A 15,834-nucleotide genomic window follows, 5' to 3' on the forward strand; every position below is an offset into this window, starting at 1 on the left:
TTAACTGGTCTAATCTTGGGTGGAGCAAGGCAAGGAGCTCCCACAACATACACATATAACATACAGCAACATGTGATGCCAAGCAGCTGGGGCTATAAGATCCTCCCTCACTGATGTAGTTGGCTTACAGGGGAGGATCTGATCTTCAGTTCTGTACACTGGAGTAATAAGAGGGGCTGGAACAGGTACACAAGAGTGGAAAATTCTGTAACATACCTACAAAGCACCTACAATTAGAGACTTTTCAGTGGTTCCCAAAACAGCCTGGTTTTCAGTGGGATGTCAGAAGATGCATCTTTCGTGTCAATCCTAAATACTCAAGACACAAAGAGTGATTAACCTCCCAGAGTTCACTACTCCCTCCTCTGGTCTTCCCCCTGCCAGTCTTCATCTCAGAAGCAGCATAATTTCAGTAGAAGGCAAGAAACCCACTGTATACAATCACAGTCCAAACTGTGAATGTTTAGAACTGCAGAGCTGAGAAGAGGCACTGAGTATTAAGTGCAGGCACCGAGCAGGGCAGGCACTGTTGTCACTGGCTCCAGACCTGGCACTCCTCTAGATGGGTGATAAATTGTTTAATCCTGATCAAATAAAATAACTTCACATCAGTCTAGTGCTAAGTGAGATAAATTCTTTGCATGGGGGTCTATCTGGGAGACTTCCTTAGAGTAAGATCATGAATACTAAAGGGCTTGCTGAGTGTTCATGGGAATTCAAAAGATTTACACTCTTGAGGATCCATCCTTCCCTTTCCTCCCAAAGACAATATAAAAGCATGAAAACTAGACTCATGCACATAAAGTATATTTTAAAACAATCTGTGCTGACAGAGGTCAGTGGGTCTATATCAAGGGGGATTCTACATTAATTACTGTAATACCAGCTCCTTCCTCAGCTTCCCTGGGACAACATATATAACTGCAATACAGAGGTGAGACAAACATTACCAGAACTCGCATGAATTTAGAGTCTATATGACTCATCCTTCATTATGTCTCACCACATTCGCAGCAGAAACTCCTATACATTTTGTTCACCAACACGAGTTGAATACATACAAAAATATTTTCTAGAGGAGCCTAAGGTAAATCTTCCTGCTCTGTATCATTCAGGGATGGACAAACAAACAAACATTTCTGCTCTCCAATGGGGAAAGCATTTCACTGCCACAGAACTCTGCCTTGCCACAGTTGAAGAAAGTGCCACAGAAACCACATATGGTAGAAAGCCTAAACTAAGACACAAGTAGGTACCACTCTGTGGATTTTACTGTTTACTGCAAAACAGAAGTTGTTTTTAAATGGAATATGTAGGTTTCTAGACCTGTACAGTTTTATAAAGAGAACTTCAGAATGCAAATCAATACAAGGCTGCCTATCTAGTTCTCCAGGGAGATTAAATAAAATAGCTCTGATAGTTGGGAATTGCCTCATTCATCTCAACATCTAAGTCTAACGACAACTCAGATGTTAATGCCAACTGTTTTACCAATGACAGATGACTTTTTTCTAATAGGAACTGCTTCCTAATATGCTCCCCCCACTGCAGTAAGAGCCATATAAGGTGGCACAGCACAGAAAACTTCCAAAGATATTAATACTTTCAATGTTCAATTGTATTTCTTATTCTCTTTCATTTTATCTGTCAATAAAAATATGTAAGAGTTAGACTGGAAGAAGAAACAAAAGCAAAGAAAAACCTAAAGAAACCAAGAGACTATTAGATCTTTAGGCCATAGCTTCAGAAAGGGAAATTGTAAGAAAAGCAGTATGGGAGAAATGAGGAACAACAATTTCCTGACCCTCCACTCCCCCACTAAGATTTGAAATACTTCCTTTTTGCCATCTCACTTAAAAGCCATACAGGAAGCCAAGTACACAGACATGTGCTACCTTTAAACATATTTACCAGTCTTTCCATGAAGCATTAATTTTACAATCCAAATCCCAAACCAGTTTTGCCATTTCCTATTCTGAAGTCATGGAAAGTAATACCCAGGCTTACCAGACAGTTTCTATTAGAGTTTTCATCAGTATTTGAACTTATTGCTTTTTTTTTAGGGAGAAGAAAGAGTAAAAACCTGTAAAAATCCAGGTGAAAAGCCCAAAACTTTTATTCAAAGCACTATGATCTCTCTATACTATTTACATAAAAGGAATAGCAATCATTTACAGACCTGTACCAAATTTAAGCAACTGATGACTAGACAAGACACCTCTCACCAGGCCCAATTCTTCAATTTCATCACTTATAAAACAGTAATTAATTGAAACAGGCAACAGCAAGGTTACAGGTCTCTGCATCTTGCTCCCTTTCTTCAGTTCCTTGTGCAGATAATTCCAGTCCTGTCAGGAGCAGTGACACTGATGTAAAACTAGAGTTTGCTGCCACAAATTGGACGCACAGACATTAGAAGGCAACCCACAGTAGACAGAAAAAAGCCCAACATCCATGACAGTCTAACTAGAGATGAATACTCGTTCAGCATGAGCATCCAGAAGTAGTAAAATTCGCAAGTGCTATCTCAGCAGCTTGGTCCCACACCCCAACAGCACCAGCTGACAGCCCCACAGGGCACATACAAGAGGCCAGTAGCTTGTTTCTGATGGTCTAGGCTGAACCTAGATTTATACTGAGATCACTTCCTCCATGCTAGACTACATAAGTGATATTTTGCACAAAGGGTAGGAAAAAGGAATGGTAAGTAATACCAGAGGGTTTGGTTCAGTATCCCTGTTCTTAACGAAGACACCCAGTGGCATCAGTCATATAAACAACAGCTTTATATAGATGGAACATAGCTTTATTTTGAAGGGATTTAGCAGTTTGAGATTAAACACAGCTCTGAATTTGGCAGGCTTTGGGTCAAACTCTCAAGTGAATCCTGTTCTAACAGCAAAGTCAGGAAACCACAGACAACTTCCCATGATTAAAAAAAAAAAAAAAAAAAAAACCCAAAATTAACAGAAAATCCCATTTTTAAAAGGTCAAGACTAACAGAAAAATGAACTTACAAAGAAATATAATTTAGAAACGCTTAAGTTACCTTAGGCTGACACACACTTGATCTCAGAAAAGTATTTTTGATTTTTAGCTGCCTACATTCAATTGAAATCAACGCAAGGTCAAACAGTTAAAACCTAAACACATCAAGGGGTTGGTGACAGTATTAAGTGGTCCAAAAAGCAACAGCAAGCCAATCTAACCCCTGTGAAATTAAGGGCTATATCAGTATTTACACTTACAAAGATGGTTCTTCTGAAGTCAGGAGGGAAATAGCCACCTGCCCTTCCTCATTTGTTTTTGCTTTGCTTTGCTTTGTTGTTCTGTCCACCTAGGTCATGGAAAATGTTCTGGTTGTACCAGGAGCAGACTCTACCTGGTGCAAGCCACCGTCCCTTCTGAAAACATGACTCGATCCTTCCAGTTCCCACCTTTTGCATTTCATTATGGAAGGACAACGAGGCAGGAACATGAGACAGAAGGGTTTGAGATTTCATCCTCTGACAGGCTCCCAGGACAAGTCACGCGAAACACAGCCTTACATATTTTGCAGACAGGCATTCATGCTTTGCAGTGGCAAGACAAGCTCTAATCTGGGAGCAGTAGAGGATAATCTGAATTCAGGCATAGCATCATCCAAGGTACAGCAGCAGACTGGAGCTATCCGGAGCATGCTGGAGCAAGGCCAAATCCACCTGGAGACAGTCACCATAAAGAATCCCAATCTCTTTGAGTGTTGTTTTTTTAGCCACAAAGAAAAATTTCCCTACATCAGTAACAAAAAAAATATTGCAGACCGAAGAACAGAGGCTTATGGGCCAGAGCAATTCTCTATCTGGAAAACTGGAGATCATCAGTTTCTATTAGCAAGAGACCTAAAACTTTGGCCACCTTCCTCTGCTTTCAGCAGCCCGACTTCCTGCTACCTGTCTACACACCCACAACATAGTTAACTAATGCCAAAGTCTAGAGTAAATACGTTTTTTTTCAAGTTAGGTGCAAATGCCTCACTGCAGCCCTGAGAAAGCCTACTTCACATATGCCTCATGTCCCAGGTATCTCCACACTGCTGTGCTACAACATGGCAGTTTTACACTAGCAACCTTGCCACTCAGCTGCTCTTCAGAGTTTGATCACTTGAAAACTGACTTTTCTGCATGCTCCCCTCTACTATTACACGGCAACTCTATGCATTAGTTATTTTGCTTTAATAAGCATGGTATTTGATATCCCCACATTATTCCTATCCTTTCTAACAGTGTCTGCTACACAATTCCTTCTTCACAATACTCTAAAATTTACAATAGAGGGCTCAGAAAACAAATCAAGTTATGATATTTAATGAGTCACCACATCTTGAATTAACTTCATTCATTCCAGGTTACACTAGTGCGCTTTATGTCCAATTTATTTCAGACTCAGGACACATGCAGTTAGTTACAAAGCTCATTGGACTGTGTGTGTCCCAAAATTAGGCTGGATTGACTTACACAGAAATAGCTCAATGCTATATCTGTCACTAGTGGAAATGCATCGAGCACTGCTTCGGATCAGAACAAACCAGAGCAGTTGTCACGTACATCAATGTTACTGCAGGGAAGGTGGTGTTAAGAATAGGGCAAGAGAAGGGTCTGTATTTTAGCAAGGGAGAGTTAGGTTTTGCATTAGGAAAATAATCAAAGCAGCAAGGCAATTAAGCACTGGAATAAACAGCCTAAAAAGGTTGTGATTTTGTCACTGATTTAAACACAGCTTATCCTAGCTGCAAGTAGCAGGAATGGACCAGATGATCACTTTAGGTCCATTTCAGCACTATTTACTATTATTCTATTACTTCAACAGCTCTCAGCAGTGTATTTTTCTAATTACACCCAGTTTTCACCAGATTACTCTCCTTTTATTCACATTTCCTAGCAAAAACACCCCGGGCAAGCTGTTCTGGACACTAGCTCCCTTTGGCACTATGTTGCTGCACCTTTTGTGAGGATTTGGCCCTTAAGATCTCTCAAGAGTACAGCTTTAATTTCACAGCACGGATCTTGCTCATTTTACTCCATATTTACCAAGAACAAAGGGAAGACTATGCAAATGCCCTGCTACTTAGACGTGAACAAAGTGGAAGCAAACATGTAGATGTGAATGGGAGACATAATGGTATGAAAAAAACCAGCCCTTTTCAAAAGCAAAATGACTTTGTCAGGGTCCCTTTGCACTATGTGCATGGATGATTTGTGACAAAACAAAAAAGTGCTAGCCTAGCACGTCACCCATGTCAGAGATTAGAGCACTTCAAAACCCTCAGTAGTTCAAGCACTTTCTGGAACTTGAAAGGCTTTCTTAGGCAATGCTTAGCTTCTTTATGGCTTTTACACGACTTTGATGTGCACCTAAGAGTAAGGAATCTTAATCTGAAGGTTTTCTATGGAAAAATACCCATATTGTATAATAAATCACAAAATCTTGTCACCCTGATTAACATGAGTCAAACGTTTGCAAACTTTGTGCTTAAGTTTAAAGATTCGGAGTCATCATTTGATACTCAAGTGAGAACCTCGAATTTGAGCACTTAGTTACTTTCAAAAGGCTTCTCTAATAATAGCACCACAGCAATATTTGTAATCAGTGACAAAGTGTGTGTGAGGCGGTAATCAGTTATGCATCACCCTTTCCCCCATTCTCATTCCCTCTTTAAAACAGAGATTTAAAGCCGAGGGATCTGTCCAAATACAATCAATTTCTCATGTGTTACAAACCTCTTCTCTGAGTGCAAACATGGATGTGTAAACATAAGCTTCAGTCTCCCCCCTCACTATACACACTTAACCCCCAGTAGCATTAATGGGAATTATGCATGCATAACGAGCAGAGAATAGTCTCCTTATGAATAGGGCCCTTGTTGGAACAATGAATACATTTAACCATTAACATCTAGGGATGTGCTGAACTATCCAATTTAACTAGCTGCCAAACAAAGCTACCATGACCTATCTGATATTGTCAGGTTCAGAAAGCGGCACTCTGAAATTTGTCTCTCATTTGTTTTTAAAGGACTTGACAGTGGTTTGCGCAGCAGAGCGGGGGCTCTTTGTCAGAACGAGCTCCTCAGAGAAGGATGGCCCTCCAGAACAGCCAGCACACCCACCCTGTGATGGAAGAACTCTGGAGAGGGAGAGACCATGACCCTGGGAAACTAGTGTAGCCATTAGAAGACCAAAAATCCATACATGCATACTTCAAATGCATATATAGGTTGACCATCAGTATTAGAAGAAACCCAGTAAGAACATAGGAAGCAGAATATGGCACAGAATCAGATACAGAAGGCTAAAAAATACATATCAAAATAAAAGAGGGGAAATGTTGATTAGAAACAACTTCAAGGGGAGTAACTTTCTGTCTTCCACAGCTCTGAAGTTCCTCTGCAATTGCCTGGCTACACTTGCACTTTATTTCTAGGCTTTAGCTATCAAAATGCAAGAGAACCTGCGGATATTATATGCATCAATGATACTTCCTGAGACTTTTGAGTCCACTAAATGGCAAATAAATTTAATAGTATCATCTGTGATATTTAAAATTCCTCCATTGTCTTAAGTTCTTTCCGTATTCTTTGGACTAGTGCCTTGAAATTTCACAAGTAAAAACTTTACACATTAATCATGCATGTATGAATACATCAAGAAGGTAATTAATTACCATCCTTTAAAACTGATTACTGGAAAGAGTAAAATAGATGGATTTATTCTCATGAAAGTATATGCATAGTGCTTATCTATAATAAGAGGCAAGGTTATCGTTGCTCCATCATAAATCATTTGCTAAACACTGTTAAGGTGCTTGGTGCTGTACAACGGCACTCAAAGCTCCAGGGAGGTCCAGGACAGCCAAACACTATACAAAATTTGTCTGTAAAACTGCCAGGGCAAGCCCTTGGCATGCAGACACCACCTTCACCCAGAGTGAGCCTGTGGGTGCCACCCCACTATAAAAGTGCAGAAACCTCTCAGGATTAAACCCACCAGAGGCAGCTGAAGTGTCTGAAGAAAACCATGGAGCAGTGGAACTGGTTACATTGCATTTCTAAGCTGTGTAGATTTACTTGCTATCAGATGCCACTAGACTACAGGACTTGATACAGAATTGGCAAAATCTTCTCAGCCACCCAGGTTTCATCTGACAACCTAAAATGCGGATGGAAATATTGTCCCTACAGGGTGTTTGTAAGGAGCAGCATTGCTGAAGGAGTTGAGACACAAAGGGCTAATTCCAAGTATCAGCATTGCTACACAAAATATTTAGCTCTTGATACAGACAAAATGCGACCTTAAAAATAGTATTCCGGACACCTCTTCTCTTTCTAAGCAGCAGAGCAGTTCAGCACACAGTCCTACAACCCTCAGCCCTACACACAACAGGGGTCAGTTCCCTGTCCTGACCATCCATAGTCTCCAGCACACCTGGATCTAAAGAAGACCACCCTGGGTCATGAGAGAACAGAGAGAAAACCCTTGTCCTCCTAAGCCTGTACCATGTAATCCTGCAGACCCAGCTCTTAGCTTGGGGCCCAGGTTACTTTTGTAATCCAAACAGATCAAGATCCAAACAGAACAAGATATCGTGCAGAAATATTTTGCATTTTTCCATCAAATAATATGTTACCTCAAGAAAAAAAAAATCTTAAGTGCTTGGTGGAAGGCAGAAACAGACTTGCTTCCCTATCTTTTTTATCCTTAACTGTTAAATGTTAGCTAGGTACCTCATTTCATCCACTGGTGCTACTCAGAAGCTACCTTAATATGAATGAAATGAGTATCTGTAAATACCTCTTTACAGATATCAAGATAATTCTACCATATTAAATAGTGATACCTAATCAAATTGACAGAGATTGAGAGGCCAAGTATAAATTCTATGTCATAGGCTTGGCTGCTGGTTAGAAATTGATTCTGATCCATCAAAATTCATATTTTCCCCTAGAAGCAGATGCTGTGCTCTCAACTGGTAAGTGATGAGTATGTGTTTGAAGTATTATTAAACATATGCCTCTTGATCTTGTCATTCTATGCTTTCATGGGAGAAAGATTAAATTAGAAAGACTTTGCAATACTTGGAACTACAGCTCTAGTTTTATACCATGTAAAAGCAAAACCATTTTTAAAAAGAAATCTGTTTTACTGCCCAGGGTACGTTTTACACATATACTTGCTTTTTACAGATCCTCAAGGTTCATGCCAATTTTCATGATTAATCTTCATAAAAGCTTTTACTCATTTTGATGTATTTATTTTATTGATTTATATAGCAATCATCATGCCAACTTTGTTTCCACTTATCACATTAATGCCTTTCATTTGTACTGCCCTTTGGTTAAGGACTGACTGCTCAGTCCTGCAATACTAGAGTGGGGTGTGGGAGGAATATATTTCTATTACTCTCCAATTACAATCTCATGGCAAAACTTCAGTAGCACATAAGGTGCTACACAGCCAGCTCTTAGGAGCTATCAGTATTTTAAGGATGGATAATTTCTTACTAAGCTTGTTCTCCACACCAAGATCCAGTTCAACACCAGAATTAACAGATTTTGGGCTGACCATTAAAAAAAAAAAAAAAACAAACAACAAAATAAACAACAAAACACCACACACATATATATCACTATGCAGTCTTTTCAGCAGAGATTTTTGAGAATGAATGGACCATGTGAATTGCAGGAATGCTTGGCTCTTTCCCTTGACTCAGTTTGATAACATGATTGTGTGCTGGGGGAGAGCAGGTTCTCTGCTGACTCTTGGATGCCTTCCCAAGTCATTTACAGGAAAGATTGATCTGAATAACTAAACTAGTCTTCTGCTCACCTGGACCAAATGCTCACACAAGTCACCAAAGACACTGCTTTTTCTGATGCTCACAGATATGAGAACTACAGATTTCCATCTCGCAGTGGAACAGTGATTCCATCTTTATGAGGCACTAAGTAAGTTTAAGCAGACTTTCTGCATATAGATTACTCCCAGAAGGGCATTACAGAGTGGGCAGCTGGTCCCATACCGAAGAGAAATTTAAGGCATGGGAAGAGAGGAGAAAAAGATATTACTGCTGGTGTGAGTCCTGCCTGTATCCACCGCCATCAGCAGCTTTAGACCGTCACTTTCGGTGACAGCCTGAGCCTGAAGAGTGTGATAAAATCGTGAGATGAATGGAGGAAGCACCCTTACTCCAGAGGAGCTGCAGGCTGGAAAAGCATAGCTTTTCTTCTGCTCAGAACACCCATGGCAGCAAGTGCAGAGCGCAGCTGTGACTGCTCAGATGCTGGAAAGCCTGTGGCCTCCTTGGGACTGCCTCTGCATGAGACAAGTGCAGCAGGGACAGCTTTCGGTTCAGCTTCTCATTCATCAGAAACCAAGGTAGCTTCCTGTCAGCCTGAAAAGATGAAGGTATAACTCACTGATACTTCGGCTGCAATCTACCTCTTTCATGGCAGCTCTTCATCAACACCCCTCAAAATAACACTGCATGACACAGCCAGCAGAAATAGAAACTGAGGCACAGTTGGCCTTGTCTTAGGCTATTCAGAGAGCAACAGAGACAGGAACAGAATCCATCTCACAGTGGACCAGCCCACTCTCTCCAATGGGACAGCTCTCTGGTTTAAACCACTGAGAGGTCTGTGTGTCCATAAATAAACAAATACTGAGTGTAATTATAACAAGTTGCAAGTATTGCCAAGAACATTTCACAAACTTCTTACAACAATCAGGATTTTCCAAAAGAAACCTCATAGAAAAAAATATCACTTTTTGTGCCTGTTCTTAAAATTTTGACCACCCTACGCTGTTTCTAAGTATTAACGTGACTGTGCTCATGCAGCAAGCCTTTCTCCTTCATCCACAGCACTGAGGGCAGTCCCACACAACCACACATGCAGGTGAACAGCAAACCCAAGTATAAATCGCAGTTCACGCCAAAGGATTTTAGTCACTCACTCTGATGGGGCAAAACTTCTCCAGAGCCAATAAAGCAAGTACATCTCACATCTGGCACGCACCAGACTTACAAGTGACTGTGACAGAATGCTGCTGTGAGCAAAATGTGTTTCAGCACTGCACCTTTACCAGGGGAATTACAGTGTTCTCATTAAAATGATAGAAATAAGGAGCTGAGTGGTAATAAGAGAGTAAAAACAGGAAAATAAAGTGTGGCGTGACCTATTTAATAATAAAATGGCTAGTTTAATAGTGGGATGAGATCCAGTCTAGTACATTAATTCAGAAGGTAGAGTTCCCAGAACTCTTCCACAAATGACCAATATTTTCCTTGCTTAACAGAAATAAGCCAAATTCTTCTCTCTCTACATTTACGTTTTCACACTTTTTTTTTTTTTATGTGACCATACACTAGTCAATAAGCAGAGACAGAACTGAGTCTATATAAACAGGGAGAATGTTCTCACAGTTACACAATTAGCAAAGCAATTGGGAGGGGCACTTTTATTCTGGTTCTGCTACAATTCACTGCCTGAATGTGGACAAGTCACAGACTGCAGTTGGGTTCATTGAGTTTTCCTACTGTGAATTTGGAAAGCAGCAACAGCCACCACCACACTCTGTGCCACAGAAGAGCCTGTGAATCAACAGAACTTTAAACACAGTCCATGTCAGTGGGCAGTTATGCTGTAATACAACCCAGGGCTCACAGGATATCACTAATAGCAGCCCCATGCTGGGAGGAATACCACACGTAGCAGTACACATCAGATTTTAGGTATCTAGACTCCCTGGAAGCAAAGGCTTAGTCCCCTGGCAGGATTAACACAGCCCTTCACCCCTGGAGACAGCATATAATTCTCTCTCATCAAAATGTTAACCGAGGAGCTCCTACAAAGACATCCCAGCTCAGCCTGTGATAAAGTACAAGAGCAGGAACATATTACCTCATTTTCCAGTCTGGGGATGACAAAAAAACCCCTTTCCTCTGAATCACTGCCAAGGCAGCAGTACCCTTACCTGACCAATCTGTTTGCTATTTGCAGCAAATTAACCTTGAAACATCCAGTCTGTTCCAGAAAAGCAGGCTACCAGGTAGCAGCACAGACTCTGCTAGTGGACAAGAAAGTCTTACAGACAGACCAAGGAGATTTGCTGCTCAAAAACACCTGTTGTTTGAGCCTCTTATACATCTCATGTCAAAACACTCGTCTTCCTTAGTCCTCCACTCATTAATGGACAAAATTTCAGGATGGAAAAATCTCAAATCTTTTGTGGGAAACCATGGAAAAGAAATTTGAGAGGAGGTTCCCAGGCATCTCACAGAGCACAATTCAGAAGGTGGCTGTTTTCAGAAAGGTTGACAACAGATTCATATCACACCTTGAAAACAAAAGCTCCCCCTCATTTCCCACCCAGGAATGTTCCTCTTTCCCTTGCTGCTCCATTTTACACAAGAGGCTGGTAGGTCCTGCCCAAAGCCACTGTCCACCTCACTGTAGGTCACAATGACGTCCCTTCTACCCACTTGGGGATCACAGCAGCCTGTCTGCAGACCATGTGTAACGTGGTGAGACAGATACTAGTCCCCACGAAGCTTGTATCCAGGATCTGTCATTGTATCTGGGATCCATTAGTGTGCAACTTCAACACTTCAACCACAACTAATACCACAGGAGGGTGTAGGCTGCAAACCCTCCCAAATATCTGAAGCTAATTTTATTACAGGTGAAACGCGCACCACCCATAAGGAGACAGAAAATATACACCAAATAATCTGGCTGCTGATGCCTCACCCAGCACTGGGTTGGGCCTCTCTCAACTGCACTGATGATTTTCCCGAAGGTTATAAGAACTTAATAAACCTTAAGACTTCAACCTCTGCCAGATTTGTTGCATTAGCCTATAAATACTAGCTTAAGATCAGCCAAGGGCTTTCAACACTTTTGTGATTGAAAATATCTAGTAAACAGACAACAGGACTGCAAAAGTTCAATTTTCTAGAGAAAACAAGCCAAAATCAACACGCAGACAACTGAGGAGCACCCCAGTGCATGTGCAGAAGTCAGCAGGAAGCTCTCCACAGGCTTCACCCTGCACCATTTAGCTGAGCACGCTGCCTCCCAGTGTCTCCCGCCAGCTGCCCACCACTCTTCCCTTCTTCCACTTTAACTGACAACCCTCCAGAGTCTTCAGGGAGATGCTTCAACATTTTTCTGTTTAGACACATAATAAAATGAGCCTCGATGTCCTAGAGAGAGAGAGAGTGTATATATGTAGGGGGTTGTATTAAGATATATCCACCGGTAATAGCTGCCAGGTGAAGACACTGGAAAACACATCAGTACTTAATTAAAAGAGGGCACAAGACAAGGGACATTACTGCCTGGTAAGGTATCATTAAAACACACAAGCTTTGGTAGAGCTGAGTATACTTTACGAACAAGAAAGATCAATATGCATCACTTTTCCTCAGCTCTCCTCTGCTCCAATCATCCTCTTCAAAAGAAACCTTTATGAGCTAAAATTTAAAAGTGCATTACCCTTCCTCACCTTCTCTCATGCTACTTGTTTGCTGAGAGCTTGTTATTCAAGTTCAGTATGACACAAGAATGCAATGAAACATCCCTGAAGCATCACAGCACCTACATCTTCCTACTGAAAGTACAGTTTCCCCAAGTTTCATCTACAGTACTAGAATTTTATAGAAAATGTATTACAATCAATTTAAAGTTTGAAGAATTTCTTCCAGAAAGAGACAGTTAAGCATGCATCAAAATGGATGAAAAACCTTGGTTTATCTTTTTTTAAATACCTTTCATATTTAGCTCTTAAAGACAAGTGTGATCTGATGCCTCTATCAGCACAAGAGAGAGGTACCATAATTCAGGGTTCAAAATACTATTCCTGCAAATCTCTTCTTGCCACAAAATGAGGAATGATTCCTTGCTTACAGACAGTTTTACAGCCATGCGTCATCTCAACTACTTCATGTAAAACAAAGGTAAAGATCACTAGCACCGTGCAATCATTTACAGTCGTAACAGTTATGAAAAGAGGTCAGCCCACTGGCCTATCAAAAGTCATTAAGACAGAAACTCATACCAATAAATGTAACTAAAACTCATTTAAGAAGTCTTTCCATCAAACTCAGTCTTTAAATTGACCTGGTTTAAAACAAATGTAAAAAAAAAATAAAGCAACAACTGAAATTGACATTTATACCACCATGCACCTAGAGGCAACTAGCATGAGGCAGCTAGAGATTGTTTTACGAGACTGACAGTCTTTGCTTCTATATTCCAGTTCTTGTAAACATTTTTTTTAAACATGGGATGTGACCTCATTATCTAGATAGATACATGGTTATTCAGAAGAGTTTCATCATCTTCAGACATTCTAACATACTTCATCCCCCTTACAGGGAATAAAGATAATTGTACGGGTAAGCACAGAATGTGAAGAAAAAACTATTGTATGTGTGTTACTTTTCTATTTCATTGCTGCCACATAATGCTCAGAAACTGTATGAAAAGGCAAAAGTGAACACTACTCATCAACTTCCACAAGTATTAAGACCACAGACTTACTGCTTAACTGAGCAAACGCTAAGTTCTGTGGGCTGTATCCCTCTAAGATGTCACCTCTGCCCTTCCTTATGTCAACGTTCCTGAATTCATCTGCAAGATAACTCTTCCTAATTCAGAAGTCAAAAACGTATTTCCCAGCCTGCTCGAGGATCCCTACATCTAGTCAGCAAAACAAGCGTTCCTTAATGACTCGGTTACCAATTTGCCTTCAAAGAACGGGATCCTTTGCAGAAGAAAGCCTCTGCTCAAAGTACTTAGCAAAGGGATCACACCGGTGGTAAACGTGGGGGAAGAAAAAAAAAAAAAAAAAGCCCTAGTGCTTACGGTGGCGATCAACAAGCAATACCTGCATAATGTAAAAACAGAGTCATCCCGGTCTCTTTTATAATTCTTTTAGTAATACGCGTGCCAAATCCGCGCAGTTCCCCGCTACCTGCGACCGGCAGGAAAGCCGGCGCTGGCCGAAGGCACCCGCGGTGCCCCGGCTTTTGGCAGGCAGGCAGCAGCCCCCGACAGCAGCGGCGAGCCGGGGGAGCCCTACGGGTCACCCCACAGCTCCAAGCCCGCCCAGCACGGCCCCGCGCCGCCCGCACCCCCCGGCGCGGAGCACCCACCCCGCGGGTGGCTCGGTACTGACCGGCCGTGGGCACGTCGGGGACCAGCTTGAGGGGCCCGATCTGCCGCAGCTGAAACGCCGTCCGCACTTCGTGGCAGCTGGGGGACTTGCCCGCCGCCACCCCGCCGCACAGCCCCGCCGCCGCCAGCAGCCACAGCCCCAGGACCCCGCGGCTCCCGTCGGCGGCCATCTCGCTCCCCCGGCGGCCGCGGGCCGGAGCGCTGCGGGGCGCGGGCCGTGTACCGGGCGGCGGTGCCGGGCGCCAGTCCCGGCGGCGGCGTTGCCCTTGCCCGCCTCCCGCGCTCCTCGTCGGCGAGTGCGGTCGCCGCCGCCCACCCCCGCCCCTCCCCGCCCGCGGGGTCCGAGCGGGGCGCTACCGCCCCCCGCCCATTGGCTTCCGCCGGCACTGGGGAGAGGGAGCGAATGGAGAAAAAGGGAAAGGAGTGAGTCCTGACGGGCGGCTGCGCTGATACCGCGCCGGACCCGCACCGGCGCTGATGGAGAGATGGAGAGGGGGTGCCGGAGCCCTGGGGCGAGGCACAGCACCCCCCCGTCCCCCCGAGCTGACCCACGCCAGGCAGCGCAAGGCGGCTGCGGACACTGCTGGCGTACTGCTGTGCAGCCTCCCGTGAAGTTGAGCGCACAAGTTCTTACAGAGCCATAACATGCAGAGCATCTGTAGAGCCTCTGCAGGGCCTGTCCCGGACAGCAGGGTCGGGTCAACTCAAGTCACTGCAAAGTCGCAGGAGAAGGAACATCTATACCAACGGAGACATGCACTCTCAGAGCTGAGAGGAATGTGGGTTGTCAAGGAAAACTGGTACCGATCGGAAACAGTGCAGTAGATATAAAAATCTTCAGCACAGGAGGTTGGGAAATCATGCATGGTTTGCTTTGATTCTGAAATTCCTAGCAGATGCCATGGAGGCTATGGAAGAGTCTTCATGAGACAAGTGTTAACTCCAACCAACAGTCACTACAGAGACTAGAAAAAACTTTGCACCAGGAAGTGCATCCTTGTTTACCAACTACACATACAAATTGTTGCTTTGTATAAAAGCCAGCAGCAGTTCCATCCTATATTATTTGGGGCAACAGAGACCCCTCCTTGGGCTGAGAGCATTGGTGTCACCATCAGAGGGGTCTTCTGCAATCTCTTCACTGCCCCAAGCATGCTTCAGTATCAACTGCTTTACCACACGTTTCAACACTAAACTATGCTCAGCTTCCATAAATATTCTCAATTTCATGAAAACAGTCAAATTCCAGATAAGCCAAACACAAGAAGTCTCCCATGAACAGCCCTGTTTGCACAGTACCTTTCAGGCATATTGAGCACATTAGGAGCTACAAGAATTACCATTATGTCTGATTTCTTTAAGGTTGCTTGCAAGCCTCAAGATGCATCTAATGTGCTCCTGGAGCAACAGGGGAACCCACCTACAGCTAATCTAACCATTATACAGTCCTATAGGTAGTAATGAGAGGCTGAGCTCAGTGCTGTAGATAGTTGCCTCAGTTGTATTTTAATAGCTGGAACTGTATATCATTTAAGCAATTTGCTTGTATTAATTTTGTTCCTATCAGGACAGCAAGACTTAATCTTAAAAAAAAAAAAAAAATCTGATTCAGAACA

General features: G+C 42.8%; 1 protein-coding gene across 2 annotated transcripts in view; it reads right to left on the bottom strand.

Annotated features, from left to right (window-relative positions):
* LOC136105341 (glypican-5-like) overlaps positions 1-14,481 on the bottom strand; it is a 349,014-nt gene extending 334,533 nt beyond the window's left edge. The window contains exon 1 of one of the 2 annotated variants that reach the window (XM_065845058.2): positions 14,220-14,481. In XM_065845058.2, coding sequence (XP_065701130.1) covers positions 14,220-14,388 — 169 coding nt within the window. In that variant the 5' untranslated portion in view covers positions 14,389-14,481. The remainder of the gene's footprint in view (positions 1-14,219) is intronic. The other variant, XM_065845059.2, reaches the window with a different exon arrangement.
* Positions 14,482-15,834: the final 1,353 nt, after the last annotated feature.

This window comes from Patagioenas fasciata, chromosome 9, assembly GCF_037038585.1.
Source record: "Patagioenas fasciata isolate bPatFas1 chromosome 9, bPatFas1.hap1, whole genome shotgun sequence".
Lineage (NCBI taxonomy): Eukaryota > Metazoa > Chordata > Aves > Columbiformes > Columbidae > Patagioenas > Patagioenas fasciata.